Genomic DNA, 15,303 nt, shown 5'->3' on the forward strand with positions numbered 1-15,303 from the left:
ATATAAACATCGTGTTATATCCTTAGTGTAAAAAATGGAAAGAGTAAACAAATCCAAAATATACAGTAGGTATTATGTAACTTAAAGGGTAAAAAACTACTCAAACGGAAAGAACAACAGGGAGGGGCTGGGGGTTTAGCTCAGCGGCATAAGCGCTTGCCTTGCAAGTGTGCGGTTGTGAGTTCGATCCCTGGTACCGATAAAAAGGAAAAAGACCAAAAAAAAAAAGAAAAAAGGAGAGAACAACAGGGATAGGGGAAAGGAGAAATGAAAGGAAAGATTTTATACACACACACACACACATACACATACATATGTGTGAAAATTATACTGTTTCTAAGCTCATCAAAAAGAATGATTATTTAATCATTTTTTTCATGGCTACATCTTATAATCTGGGCAGCTACTTTGAAGATAACTATATACACTATGTTAATCTATTTATTTTGAAATTTTGTATCATTGTTTTTATTTTTTTTTTGTTTTAAAATAAAATTTAAGAAAGATATAACTATCAGAAAATCTTTTTAATGTCAATATTTTTCTCTACCTTTGAGAAAATGTAGGTATTGAAGTTTCTTTATTCCTTTTAGGAAGATTATTCAAATTCTGGAAATGAGAGATGATTATTATAATGAAGCTCGTCTTTACAGTTTTTGGCTCTCAGAGGCTTTGGGAGATCCCTATGAATGCTCATCCTCTGACTTCTATTGACAGATGCATTGGCTCATTGTATGAGTAGAGTTCAGACCCTCCCCTTGCTCTTTCCCAGAGGACAGAGCTGTGAACAGTTCCTTTCCTCTAGGCAGCTTCTCTGCTCTGGCCTCCAAAGCTTATTCAGGTTTTCTCTTCCATAATAGCTTGCAGGCCTGCAAGACTCTTGCTTCGTTTCCATGAGGACACTCTCCAGACTTGCATTTTGGCACCTCGGATGAGTGCTGCAGCTTACACAGCCTTTGTGCCCCTGTAGGATTTTGAAGTCCAAAAATAGGTCTAGCTGAGGCTTCTGAGATAGTGAAAGGAAAAGCCAGATACCAAAATGTAAACTTAATTGAAAAATCTGAAAGGTTAAGTACTGTATTGGTTACTTTTCTCACATTCTTGAGACGAAATACCTGGCACCCAAAACGAAGCAAGGAAAGGTTTATTTATCTTACAGTTTTTTTTGAGGTTTCAATCCATACTCAGCTGGCTCCAAGGCAGGGTGGCATGGCCGAGAATGGCTGCTGCAAGCAACAAGAACAAAAGGACAAAAGGGGAAAAGCACCTCTCCTTCCCGCCTTTACATTGTGTGCTGGCTCTGCCCCTGAGCCGGTGCAGCACTCACATCACCAATCCTAGCACTAGACAACAAGCTAATCACAACGCTCGATTCAGCCATGATAGCATGAGGCTCGAGCAGCCATCCAAACACAAACCATAACAGTTACTCCTGGATTACATATCATATATGTATGTGGGACAACAACAGAAAGGTCTTAGAAACATAACAAGTGAGTTTTAAAATTTGACCTTGGCCAGGGATTGCTGTTTCTGACTTGCTAGTTTGAAACAGAATGGGGAAAACTAAGGGACAGACCTTATCTTCTGCACTGATTCTTCCCAAAATTCTTTCACTTTCAAAAACCAAGGGATGTTGTCTCATCATGTAGGAAAAGAAAAAGTGAATCTTTTAAAAATAAAGATGTATTAAGTAATAGCTATGCAACTTATGATCTTTATTTTTTAAAGGGCCTTGTAAATAGTCACACTGTTTATCTTTGCCCTGCAGCTGTCCTCCCTCTAAGCAGATGGATGGCCATCACTTAATCTCCTGACCTCTTACAATGAAGCCGAGTTGATAGAGCTGTGGTACAGCATCTGGTCATCCACCACCACTGTAGAAGCACCTTGAATAATTGCTGGGAGATTTCATGGCAATTGTTTGGCTTAACTGTAGCCTTAAATACTCTATCAGAACTTCACTCATGCTTTGGTCTCCTTTGTCGTCCTGATTAGTAATATGCCATTAAAGAGTCATTTTCTGCTGAAGAATTGAGTGCCTTTTGTAGCTGATGATTCAGATACTTCAAGATTTTTAGATCTTTTTTGGGGGATGCAATAGGTTTTATGACTCCCAGATAAACAGCTGGACGGAGGAATTGTAAATAAATTTTTTTTTTTTTGTACCGGGGATTGAACTCATGAGCTTGCACTTGCCAGGCAGGCGCTTATGCTGCTGAGCTAAATCCCCGGCCTATAAGTAAATTCTTTAAAGAGTAATGTTGTCTTGCTGCTGCTGTTTTTCTCCCTCTTTTCTGAGTATAAGTTAAGAAACTTGTGCATTAAATGTCTACCAAGTGAATAATGCACTTCTTCACACAATCCAGTTGTAGTCTTTGAACTTCAGGATTGGTTTGTGTGTGTCGGGTGAAAGTTTCATGTGCCTATCATTGCAGCTGTGTTAATGAGGGCTACAGAAATAAACAGTTAAGGACCTGCTCTTACTGCAAGGGCAAGAGAAATATATGACAATCAGAGAGCAGCTAGGCCCAGCTTACCCAGCCATGCATAGGTGAGACACGGCTTCAGAGGTACCCAGTCCCCTGTGTAGGCAGAGGAGGAGGAAGCCGAGGCAGAGAGGCCAACATGCGGCAGAGGTGAGAAGGGCCTGCTGTAGAAGGGAGGCTGCTGGGCCGGCAGCAGAGGCATGAGGCTCTCAGGGAGGTAGAACGGGGTGGACCTGCCCTGCCGTTGCTCCGTGTGGCAGCCTTGGACAGTGAGCTGTGGACTAGTAAAAAGACCTTTCTGGCAGTGAGGACACAGAGCAGTGCAAGTGGAACGTTTTTCTGGTGAGGAGGCAGAAGGGTACAGCCCAGGAGCTCTGCTGCATTAATGGGGACAAACCATGGCATTGGTTCTGCCACAGAAGAGGTAAAGCCTAGGCTCAGGAATGCGGAGCAAGGAAGCTGCTCATGGGAACTGGTTTATGCTGAAGAGGATGAATTTGTGGTACACAGTGTCTGGCTGTGGCACATGTTGAATGCAGTTGTGTTGAAATAACTCAGTCAAGGGGCTGGCAGTGTCGCTTGGTGGTAGAGCACTTGCCTCTCATCCCCAGGGCCCTGGGTTTGAGTCCCAGCATGGGGGATGTATTGAGAAATTTACACAGTGAAGAGTTTTCTGTACTATACTTTTGAAGGAAACTTCATATACTGGAGACACAGGGCTCCGTGTCTGAGATCATTGAAGAATAATTCAGATCACCACATATTTATGTATTTACAGATCCCTCCAGAAGTCTTTTATGGATGGTCTTTTTCACCTTGGTAGAACCAAGTGCTTGAATCATTTGTTGTTCACTGGTTTCTTACTCTTCAGTGCCTGTCTTCCTTCTTTCTATGGAAATCCTAACTTTTAATGTCAATTTTCTTTTTCTGTGTTGCCACACATATATGACCCACTGAGAGTGCTTAAATATTAAAATATTGTGCGTTGATCTTTGGCAGCCACAGTCAAAGACTTCAGTTAAGATTGTTGTGATCTGCCTTTTTTTTAAATAGGAAAGAAATGTACATGGTCCCCAGTTTAGGATGGTTTGACTTAGGATTCTCCAATTCTACGAAAATGTCAGAGTGACACTATACAGGAACTGTGCTTTGAATTCTAATCATTTCATGGTGATAGGTGACGGGGTACTCACTCTTGGTGTTGGGGCATAGCCCTGACCTACAGCTCCCAGCCAGCTGTATGATCACAAAGAGAAATGATGGATACTCTGTGGTGTACCATGATGCTAAAATGTTTGATAGGGTAGGTGCATTAAATGCATTTTCAGGTTATGAGGAGAGAAATACAAGACGATGTACCTCGAACATCCAAGCCATTTTGGGCACATGATAGCGAACAGATGTGGCACTAAGTTAGACAGGAGTGGATCTTCCCCACAAATCTGCAGAAGTGCAGTGTGATAGCCCTGCTTTCAGTCTGTGGCTGACTTTTGGGTGTTCGATAGGTACTTTGGGCTAAGACCTGGGAGGACACAGAGATGTCTGTGTCCCTGGTAGTCTGGAGAGATGCAGGAGCTGGTCTTCTCAACTGGGTTGCTGTGTGGTTAGGTCTGTGGCCTTCATGCTATTAATCCTGTCCTTCAACTTCCATCCTTAGCCCAGGCCAGACTCGATCATCTATGGCCCAGTGGCTTAACCCACAATCTCCAACCACATCAGGCCCCAACCCAGCTGTTCCATCTCCTTCACCCAGTTCATCTCCTTTTCCCACCTCTCCTGCTGCCAACAGAGCTGACAAGCCACCGGAAAGGTATGTGGTTTGAGGCATATATAAAATACAACGGTGGTACCCAGAAGGGGCTCTGTAAACCTGTGCTCTGTGCTGGAACAGGCTTCCCCAGACACCCCTGGCATCCTGGACCTCACAGCCAACATTTCCTACTTTGTATGGCTCTCTGCTTTATTTCATTAGCAAGCACAGTCAATTTTTGGTTTCCTAAGGAGACTGGTTCTGGCCCCAAAATCTGCCTGTATTCCAGTCTCTTAGACAACATAGAATTGTATTTCCGTGTAACCTTTGTATTTCCTTTGGTATATTTTAAATCATTTCTAGATAACTTAATATCTCGTACAATGTAAACTGATAAGTAAATAATTATTATACTTTATTGTTCACAGAATTAAGACAACAAAGTAAGTATGTTTTCAGCAATTTTTAAAGAAATACTTTCAGTCTGTAGTGGATGTAGAACCTTCTGTGGACACACTCAGGCAGTTGTGCATTTTTCAGAGGAATTTGCCTTCCGTGAGACCTACCTGAACCTGCTCTGTCTTTTTGGTGCTTGTGCATTTTTAGAACTAGTCATTTTGAAAGAACCTTTTGTACATGAATATAATGCATATTCTTGGTTTAAAGAAAGACAGAATGAGCTCTGGAAATGTTAATTTGCATGACCCTTTCAATAGCTGGCTCTATGGAGGTCAGAGGACCTGACCTTTAGCCAGTGAGTGTCTGTCTGGGGAATTGGCAAAGGTCACTCTCAACTCCGAGTGGCTTTCCCAACTCCGAAGAGGCAGAGCACTGGCTTCTACTTTGGTTCCTATCTGACTGAAAGTATGGTTTCCCTCCTCCTCCCACAAGGGCACATAGGAAGTCTTGACAGGCAGGGGAGCATGGGGTCTGGTGGTCAGTTAAACACCAGAGCCTACCGAAGTAGCACATACTGTAAGTCCAGGCTTGGAAGGCTGAGGCAGCAGGATTGGAAGTTCAAGGCCAGCCTGGGCAACTTACTAAGACTCTGTCTCAACGACAACAATAACAACAACCACAAGGCAGATTTTATTGTTAAGTAGTTGAGTGCTTGCCTAGCAAATGCAAGCTCTGGTTTTAATCCCTAGTATCATTTAAAAAATGGCTGGGGTTGTAACACAGAGTAGAATATTGCCCTGGCTCACTGGAAGCATGCTCAGCATGTTCCTCTGCTGCTGGCCTGTCCACACAGGGATGCTTTTCCCAACGAGCAGCTGAAGTGCTTAGGAGGCGAATGCACCCCGTGGTTGCAACAGCACTGGTCACTGCACAAGCTCTTCCCACCAGGCTGGGAGGAGAATTAGGCCAGTGGTGCAGCAGCAGCTTCCCAGAGGCTTCCCACGGAGAACACTGCCTTTGGAGCCCACCGTTTACCTGAGAATCCAGTGCTGAGACTTTGCCTGATGTTCTTGTCTCTGTTCCTTTCTTTTCTGGAAGGAGTTGCCTCACGGTTGACCTGAAATGAGATGTGGGGAATGGGAGGCAGGGCTGGGCGGGACCAGGAGGCTCTCTCTCCCAGTTCTTCACATTTTCATGTGAATCTCATTTGCGTTTCTTCCGCAGTGTCATCAATCGGAAAGCTCGAGCAGTGTACCCATGTGAAGCAGAACATAGCTCGGAATTATCTTTTGAAATAGGAGCAATTTTTGAGGATGGTAAGTGGTGGTGGGAGATACCCTTGAGTGTCTCTCACATAGAGTAAGTAAGCGGTCACAGATTAGGGCTGTGCAAACCCCCCAGCAGGAGAGAGCTGAGGCCCTTGGCTTCCGGATCCTGAGCACCAGGGGCTCTGTGCTGAGGACTGGAACTTTCCTTCCACAGTCTTGATGATGAGTCTCTTTTCACATAATTTATGGGAACGAGCTAGTACTGCGTGGAGTTAAGAAATACTTCTGATCTACCTCCTTTGTTTTTTTGGTTCTCTCAGAATCCCTGGCTGAGCCTCCTCAGTGCTTCAGGTTTGCTGAATCTGTTTTGATTTCTAACCCCGTTACCATTCCTACACTTTAGTTTTTTCCCATCCTGAAGAGCATATGAATCTCCAGATGTGGGTATTGACCTCGCATACTGAAACAGCAGTGGGAATTTTTATTTGAATGTTTATCATTCATACACAAGTGTTTAGAAGCTGTGACTGGCTTAATATTTCACAGATTTCTCCCATGCTTCAGTGTATGTATTTTCCCCCCTTGCTGTAGTTTTCTTCCCTCCCTAGTCTGCTCATTATGGAATTCATTGGTTGCTGTGGAAACATTGATGTCGTGTGTGGGTGGAGCTCCCCAGAAGAGTTCCAGGGAAGCAGCAGGAACCTTGGATGCTTGGAATGGAATGGCTGATGAGCCAGAATGTTTGGAGTCTGTGGAATATATCAACACAATGCATTGTGGTGTGTTGTCAGTAATGCAACATTTGCTGCTGATTGTTTTTTAGAAAGCAAGTTGCTTCATTTAGGCTAGATCACGGTATGTGCTCCTGAGCGCCAGAGACGGCTGATAGCATCAGAAAACAAACAACAGCACCAGCCCCTGACATACGACAGAATTATACTTTGTGAAGAAACTTTGTTCTTGGAGTAGAAGCAATAATCTGTCCTCCACAACCATAATACACACATGTGCAGTTGTGGTAGGAGAGTGTGATCACAAACTGCCCCACTCCACACCTGTCACATGTTGTCACAGCAGACAGCAGAAGGGAAAGCCAAGATACTAGTAGTGAGACTCAGCCATTCAAAAACTGGTGAGGAATTTTTACTTCCTGTAGGGTCACCTTAGGCGCCTCTGAACTTTTTTGCATAGGATTTTTTTGTGAAATGGTTACCTTGCCAGAAGATATGTAAGAATGCCTTAGGCTGCAGGTAACAAAACTGGACACAAATGCAATCAGTCATGTAAATCAGTTGGCTTACAGAGTAATAGGTCTGAAAGCGGGGTGCTCTACTTGCTTAGCTCACATTCTCATCTGTCAAAGACCAAAGCATTTCCATCTTCTGCTGAAGTGTTCTCTGCTTGGCCATGTGGACCCTGGCTCTACCTGTACATTCACCTCCCGTATTGGGCAAAATGGTTGCCAGTTGGAGGCCTCCTAGCCACACTCAGCTTGAGCGAAATGAGGCTTTTCTGTGCTTTTCTGTTTTAGCACTGAGAAGACTTCTCTAGAATTTTCCTCCTGCTTTACCTGCTCTAGCCACTGAGCAGTCAGACCTGGGTCAGATGCTCTCACCCTAAGCCCGTGACCAACAAGGACTCAGACCAGTGAGACCTGTGCTGAGCGTGCATGCCCCACACAGCCGTGTGAATGAGGCTTTGTGCTGAAGTCTGGGTCTGCGGCCAGTGGAAAGGAGGAAGGCCAGGAGGTCAGCGACCCATGAGACTTAATTCTCCAGCTCTAAAATCCTTTCATAACTTGCAGAAGTGCTCTGAAAAAAGGGTGTGAGTATTCACATACATGAAGGTGTACATAGTCACATGCATGCACATGCACACACGTGCACATGCATACGTAAGAGTATCTGGGTGTGTTTGTGAGAGAGAAAGTGATTATACTTTGCAATCATTTTATCAAAGTCTGATCTGGGCTGTTTTACTTTCTGTGTGATCCCAGACACGTTCCTTCGGTAATGTTTGCATCAGATTCATTGTCCTAATTTTCAAAGATATCTGCCCAATTGTCACCCCTCCCCGTTTCCCCAGATTCCATATGTCACTAGGCTAGCATTTGGGACTACTGGAAAATGCGATTTTTGAGTTTCGCCTACAGGTGCAAAAAATCTTGCTAACTGTGGTGCCTTGCAGGGTGCATCATGGTGTGCTGTGGATGTGGCTGTGTTTCCCACTGTTTGTGTGTCCCTCTAACTTGGTGCCAGGTGGTACAAGTGTCCAGCTCAGTCTAGGCCTGCTGGCTGGAGCACACAGGGAGTCTTGGCAGTTTCTCCCTTTGCCCCTCATGACTTTGTACTCCAAAGATGCCTGTTGACATGTTGACAACCCTTCCTTAACCAAATAGGTGACATGTCATTTGCTGGGAGCTATGTGTCTTGCAAGAGCCTCCCTGATCCTTTACTAGGGGTGCTGATGAGCTCAGCAGAAGGTACCCTGAGACTTGCTGCTTCCTAGGGGTGGTTCTTAAAGGGCACTGGAGGTTGAAGGCACTTGAGCAGGCTGCTTGCTTTCTGTGTTGCACTTCCCTTGATTCCATGTGCAGCTGGTCACTCAGCTAGTTAAAAGCAATCCCTTGCTTTTCCAGAAAGTGCTGTGTGAAGCCCTTCCTCTAGTAGATGTGGGGTCTTTTCTTCTAAAGTCAGACACAGAACAAGCCATACAGGCAGGTCATGGGACCTCAGTGTTGTGGAGCCAGGCAGTGCTCCAAGTACATTTACAACTGTTGTTTACATTTTGTTGTTACCATTTACAAGTGTTGAACCCACAGGAGTGTCCGTTACGCAGACTAGTGATAGGCGCTCAGTGTCCCTGAAACACCCGAGACAGTTTTCCTGTGGCCACTTCTGCATTTGGAATCTTCCGGAATGCCTTCAAGCTCTTGCCATGCAAATCCTTCTTCTGTTCCCACAGGCAGTAAGGGAAACCAGTTGAAGAAAACAAAATTCAGGTCAGAGTGACCCTTTGGCCACATTGGCAGTAGTTACAGGGCTTGGAATGTGTACCACAGTGAGAAATTCTAAACCAGCGGATGGCAGGGTGGTCTTTGGTAATTACATAGTTTCACAGCTGGTCCTTGCTCTGTGCTCTCACTGTAGAGTCTGGGCTGCAGGAAAGGGGTGCAAGTTCCTGGCTGATGAATTGTTTCTGTACTTTTAGGGAAGGGTCTGCAAGATCCTGTTGGGGTGGAGCTGTTCCTGTAGGTGCTGCAGGGACCCTGTTCCCTTTTCCCTGGGCCTGGGAAACTGTAGAAACCAGATATCCATCAGATCGGCTGCCTGGGAGGACTCCAGGGCCTGTAGAGGGCGATCCTACACGTGCTCAGGGCTCTCAAGTGTGCTTGGGTTCTTGTGGCCCCTGGTTCTGTGTTGGTTTATAGGCCTAGACATGACGTCCCCATTTGCTTGGGGAGCAGGTGCGACCCTGATTAATCCTTAAAAGCCTCCGGTAATTAAAATTCAAAGATCTCAAACAGACAGAATAATCCTTGAAAAACAATTTGGCCTCATCCTGGAAAGATGATCTTGTGTGGCCCTTACAACCCATATATTTCTTGATATATGCGCACTATAGGGGAATCTTAGGAAAAAACAATGTTAAGTGCCGGATGTTAAATGCTAGTGAGGCTCAGAAGTCAAAATATTTTACTTGAGGTGTGGACTTGTATGATAAAACCTCACTTTAACTATAGCTGGGGTCAGAGAACCTACTATTTGAGCTCCTGACTGCTCTGGAAGGGTGTAAAGCAGCCAGCAGGACAAAGCAGCAGCACTGTGTTTATAGTAGCCAAAAGATGGAGACAGGCCCATCAGTTTACAAAAGGATAAACAAAATGTAGCCTCCGCATACAAAGCAAGGTTACCAGCCATGAAGGGAAGGAAACCCTGATACCTGCTACCGCCTGGATGAAGCCTGAAGACACAGTAGGTGAAATAAACCAGGCACAAAGGGACAAATATCGTGATGCCATTTATGTGAAATACCTAGCTTGGCAAATTCATAGAGATGTCAAATCAGATAGAGGCTGCCAGGAGCTGGAGGAGGGAGACTGGAAAATTATTGCTCAATGTGTGTGTAGCTTCAGTTTGAGATGAAAAAGTTCTACACAGGTAGAATGGCTATATAATGGCGAGACTTGCCTAACACCACTGAATCGTATGCTTTCACATGGTCAGAGTGGTGCATTTTCTGTACCTGTTTCACTACAGTTAAAAACATTTAATGCCAGGAGCATTGCTGAGAACTGTCATCAGGTTTTGAGGACACACAGCTCTCCCAGGGTCTTGCAGTTTGCAAGGGGCAGGCCAGGGTCTGTGAGTCCTGTTCCATCTACCTGTGTCCTGTGTGCGCCTCCGAGCCTCCTGGAATGAACTGTGGAGCTGTTATTTGCCCGTTTCCCTACAGGAGATTGTGACTGGTGGCAGCCCAGTGTTGGACAGCTAGAAGCAGCTGTCTGTAGGTCATGTTCCCTGCTCTTTCCCAAGCGTGTTACCTCTTGGAGCTTGTGTGCAAGGTAGCCACTGCTCCTCAGGGTCGGTCAGTGTCCCTGCTCTGCAATGCCTGGCTGCCCAGCTGTGCAAAACAGGCCCAGGCTCCTTGACCGAGACTAAACACAGAGCATGGTGGACAGAGAAGGGCCCATTTGTGGTTGGTCTGGGTCAGGAGCTGCAGGATAGGGGATGCCCAGTTTTGGGGGTTCAACACTTTCTGTCTGATTCTACTGCTGCCCTCCCTGGGCCATTTCTAGCCCCTTGGGAGATACAGGAGCCTCAGGGGTTTTCTCTCTTAGTCAGCAGGACTCCTGGGAAGGGCTGGGAGGTGGACAACAGGGGCATGGATGAGCATCTGTATGTCGATAGGGACAGGGAGGATTCCTGGCCTGGCCCTGGTTTTCTGTCTAAGTCTCCCTTTCCACACATTGTGGAAATCCCTCCCCTCTGCTCCCTTCCTCTCTGTCTTTCTTTTCTGCTCATCCTATCTTTTATTCATGCCTCACCTGTGCTTTTATCAGGATGTGTATGCACAGGAGAAGAAATGCTAAGCACGTGCAGAGGGCTTCTGTGTACCTTGCGAGGGTGTAGTCATTTCTCTGCCAGCATGTATCAGCCAGGAGTCTCCTCCAGGTCTTTCGCCTCAGCCCCAGGACCTGTCCCCTCAGGAGGCCACTTTGCCAAGTCTCTGAGGGGGCCCTTTGCATAGAACCTAATCATTTTCCCTGACAGCGGCTGCACATTGGTGGCCTTGCCGCATTGAGGGTGTAGGTAAAGTTGAGAAACCTTTACAAATCTTGCTGTGTTACAATGTCAGGGTGAAGGTAATCAAGGATATGAAGCAAGGGACGTGCTTCCATATCAGCTTGAGAGCATATCCTTGATTGGTTTGTATATCATTCATTACACAAGTAAATTACACAAGCAATTGCACGCGTGCATGTGTGTGTGTGAGGCTGGTACTGTGGTGGGTGCCATGAGAATTCTCAGGTTAAACGTCTGTGATGTGTTCGTGTTGTATCCCAGGCTAGGAGAGGCTGACACATGTGCAATATGCAGGGCGTGTGCCAGGCCCTCATCTGGTCTGGGAGAGAGTTGCAGGTCTGCAGAGGGGATGCTGACGCCTATGTCTGAGGCCTGATTGGTGCTATCCAGACACGGTGGATGGAGCAAGCCTGTAGAGAGCCTAATGCAGGAAGTTCGGTGAATGTGAAGAAACAGCAGAAGGCCAGGATGATGCAGACAGCCAGGATGCACACTTACATCTTCCAAGAGGAGGAGTAGGTGTTTACTGATGGAATTGTGGCGCGGCTGATAAGTATGAAATATAAATGACCCATATTTTAAGAATGCAGGGAGAGACCCCCGACCTTCTGGGGTCTGGCATCACCTCTGGGGGCTGGCATTCTTTCTGGGGTCTGGCAATCTCTCCGTCGGACACGTGGAGTGGGGACATACATGTAGCTTAGGTTTGGGGTGGAGCCTAAGGGGCATTAGTGATGCACAGGTATCCCACTGGAATTCATTTCGTGCCACAGGCAAATTCCTAGGAGTGGGGAAGATAGAACCACAGGTAAATTCCTAGGGGCGGGTTCTGCCTCCAAGGCTTTACCGGCTACGGAGTCCAATCTGGGCCCCAATCCTTTCATTTACCTCACTGAGTTCCACTGTCAGAAGTGGGGGTACCTTGTTTGGAAGGGCATAGAGTTGGCTGGTCAGTGTCTTCCGTTGTTACAAAATAGTGGATTATGAATTCAGTTGGTCAGCCAGCTTTCAAAAAGACAGAGAAGAGAGGGTACTGTGCACAGTAGGAGTCAGTTGAACAGCACTGTGTGTCGGGTAGTGTGTGCACTCTTGTTTGTGATGTAAGTAGCTCCTGTGGCTTGGAATCAGAAGCCGCGTCCTAGAGCTAGTTCCTGAGCTGAGCTGCAGGGAGCCCTTCTCTGCTTTAGGCACAGAACTGCTGCTCCTGGCTGTGGCTGTGGGACTCTCAGAGCCACTAAGCATCTCTGTATTTGATTTCCACACCCTGGTGAGTGGGGCAGTAACTTGTGCCTCACTGGTCAACCCTGGTTGCATGTGTGCATCACAAGTGTTTATGGGCACCTACCATGGGCCCAGCTCTGTGCCCAGATGGGAAAGGCCAGGCCTATCCTCAGACTCTTCATCCAGTGAGCCAGTGAGAACAGGCCTGGGTGATGCCCTGGAGAGGTTGTCAGTGCTGAGGAATTGACTGACTTCCAACATCCAGGGGAGGAGCTGTCCACAGGTCTCTGAGGAGAAAGAACTTACTGGTGAGGAGGTCAGAGAGAGTTCCAGGTATGAGGACACCACTCATGCCAAGACGTAGGGCTTCCCCAATAATTCAGGGCAGCAGACAGTAAGATGCGCTATGGGACTGTGAGGTGCTGCTGGTAGGGTGGGCGGGGCAGTAGGAAGCTTGAGTGTGACCTTGATGGGGGAGTGACTTGCTCTGCCCTGTGCCTACAAAGTTCACCTGGTGCCTCGTGGGTTGGATGGGGCAGATGGGAATCACAGAGAGTAAGGAGAGAATGTTACAGGAAGACAGAAGAGTTTTGGTGGCCAGTCCATGGGACAGAGCAGTTCCCCCTGTGCAGACTTTGTTAGTGGGTACCCCAGCTGTAGTCCCCTTCTCTCCTGGCTGCTCCCTGCGGGGCTCCAGTGACACCCGAGGTGCAGTCAGCAGCAGGTGTGGGACAGGGCATGCTGCTAACCGTGCTTTCTCTTCCTTCTAGTACAAACCTCGAGGGAACCTGGTTGGCTCGAAGGGACTCTGAATGGCAAGAGGGGTCTGATTCCCCAGAATTACGTCAAGCTGCTGTAGCCCCAGCCTCTAGGGCCCCACACAACCACCTGGGAGTGGCATTTCACACCCTGCGACCACACTCGGGAATCACCAGTCACCTGCCACACTCTAGGGCCTGGGAATGGATGGAACTTGCCGTGCAGAACTGCGTAGACAGGCGGATGAGTAGGCAAGCATCGGGTTCACAGAACGGATTTTTCCTTTGTCAAGAACCAGGATGTGGGGAGTTTTAATCATTCATCCTGTGGAAGGAGAGAGAGGACAGCTGTCTGCCTCCTCCATTGGCAGCCATGCTGCCAGCTCCACGGAGGACCCCTCTCCTCCCTGCACCTGCTGCCGGGATGTTAAAGGGAACTGTCCTTCCTGCTCTGGGCTGCGGGAGTGGGGAGCAGGCTGGGGCGCAGCTGTCTGCTCCTGCAGGGGTTGGTCTCAACCTTTCCAAGCCTGCTCCTTCCCGCACGGCTGCCTGGGGACCCCACACTTGCTCCACTGGCCCTGAGCACACCACGTATTTATAACAGGCTCCTCCTCGGGGCTCCTCACCTGAGTGCTATTTGCCCACTGCCACCTTTTTACCCAAGATCTCTCTGTAAATGAATAAAATGTAATTTACTGTTGGATTTGTGTGGCCTCCTGTGAGAGCAGGGGCGGTAGGACTGATTGCCCAGAAATCGTTTGTGATTCTGCAGTCCCTGGATGGAAAGTCACGTTCACCTGGTGGTGGCTCACACGGGTTCACAGGTAGGACTTGCTGATGGAGCCTTGCTCTCCTCCTCAGCGGGGTGTTCTGGGAGGCAGGGGCCAAGGTTCTCTCTGGTACGTGAGAATCTAAGGTGCTGCCACTCTGCTGCACGACCCTTTCTCCCAGAGGCAGGCGGGACAGTAGCAGTGCTACAGCACAGTTAACTGGAGTTACCTGCATTAGAAATGCCCACTTCTGGCTGTGGCTGAAGGATGAACTTAGGAAGGGGGACAGCATGCCCCCCATGTGTGGCACCACCAGTTGTCTTGCAGCTTGAGTGGACTAAAAAGGCAAAGGAGGAAGAAGTCTCACTTCTGGTGTTTTGGAGGAGCTAGTCTTCGCCATCACCTTCTGATGCCCTCACCGGCTTCCAGCAGATTCTCCAGCTGTGCACACACCCTTCAGGCTGCCCAATGTGGACTCCAGCAGGACTCTGCAGGGAGCTCCAGGTCTTCCAGCTTTGACTGGATCGTTCCAGTCTGCAGCACACAGACGGCCCTTTCGGTTTCTTCCCACACCTGACTGCAGGGCAGCCACTGTTAGCCTGCCTTGTAAATCATAAAAATAAAGAAATAAAAACATACTATATTGCACCTGTTATTCTAGTGAACTCTGATACAGGGTGGGAGCTGCATTTGTGCTAGCAGCTGGCCCTCCTGACTTGCTTCATTGGGCAAGTCTCCCCCACGTCACCCAGTGCATCCCCTATTGTCCAGGTCTCAGCACCGATGCCCCTGGACAGGGTTGGAGGCTGGCAGCTCAAGTTCCCAGGCCTCCTGGGAGGATCCTATGGGTGCTTTGGGCCTGAGGCTGACAAGCACCACAGCGTGGTCAGGCCCTGCTCTCATCTTTGTCATGCTTCTCAGCCTTGCTTCACTTTGGGCAATGAACAAATTTTCCATTTGAGCATGGAGCACAGTTTTAGTGGCCCCAGGAGACTGAAGCTGGCTGCACAGATGCTGATGAGTGGGGAGAGAAAGGTGTCTCCCTTCCCTGCAGAGGTTCCCGGGCCGGTCAGACTTCTTTCTAGGATGTATCTAAAGAAGGGTGTGTCTGTTGCCTTTTAGTCCGGTTAACTGATTCACAAGCTTGCTGTTTTGCTGGGTGACAGCTCTGAAGTCACCTTGTGTGGACCATCTAAGGGTTTCGTTGGAAGCTGCGGTAGTTTGGACCTGGAACCAAAGCCTCTGCGTTAAGGTTTAATCTCCAGCCTGTCGGGTGGTGGTGGAAACTTAGGGAGTGAGTTTTTTGGGTGTTATTAGAGCATGAGGGGCATGTTTTCAAAAG

At 47.6% G+C, this 15,303-nt stretch overlaps 1 protein-coding gene across 6 annotated transcripts in view; it reads left to right on the forward strand.

Annotated features, from left to right (window-relative positions):
• Arhgap10 (Rho GTPase activating protein 10) overlaps nt 1-14,599 on the forward strand; it is a 272,424-nt gene extending 257,825 nt beyond the window's left edge. For 4 of the 6 annotated variants that reach the window (XM_063224384.1, XM_063224389.1, XM_063224385.1 and 1 more), the window contains 3 exons: nt 4,147-4,299; nt 5,863-5,954; nt 13,204-14,599. In XM_063224384.1, the coding sequence (XP_063080454.1) occupies nt 4,147-4,299; nt 5,863-5,954; nt 13,204-13,292 (334 nt within the window). In that variant the 3' untranslated portion in view covers nt 13,293-14,599. The remainder of the gene's footprint in view (nt 1-4,146; nt 4,300-5,862; nt 5,955-13,203) is intronic. The other 2 variants (XM_063224386.1, XM_063224387.1) reach the window with 1 other exon arrangement.
• The last annotated feature ends 704 nt before the right edge of the window (nt 14,600-15,303 follow it).

The sequence above is a fragment of the Cavia porcellus genome, unplaced genomic scaffold, assembly GCF_034190915.1.
Source record: "Cavia porcellus strain 051 isolate PalLab524CR breed Dunkin Hartley unplaced genomic scaffold, mCavPor4.1 scaffold_14, whole genome shotgun sequence".
Classification (NCBI taxonomy): Eukaryota; Metazoa; Chordata; class Mammalia; order Rodentia; family Caviidae; genus Cavia; species Cavia porcellus.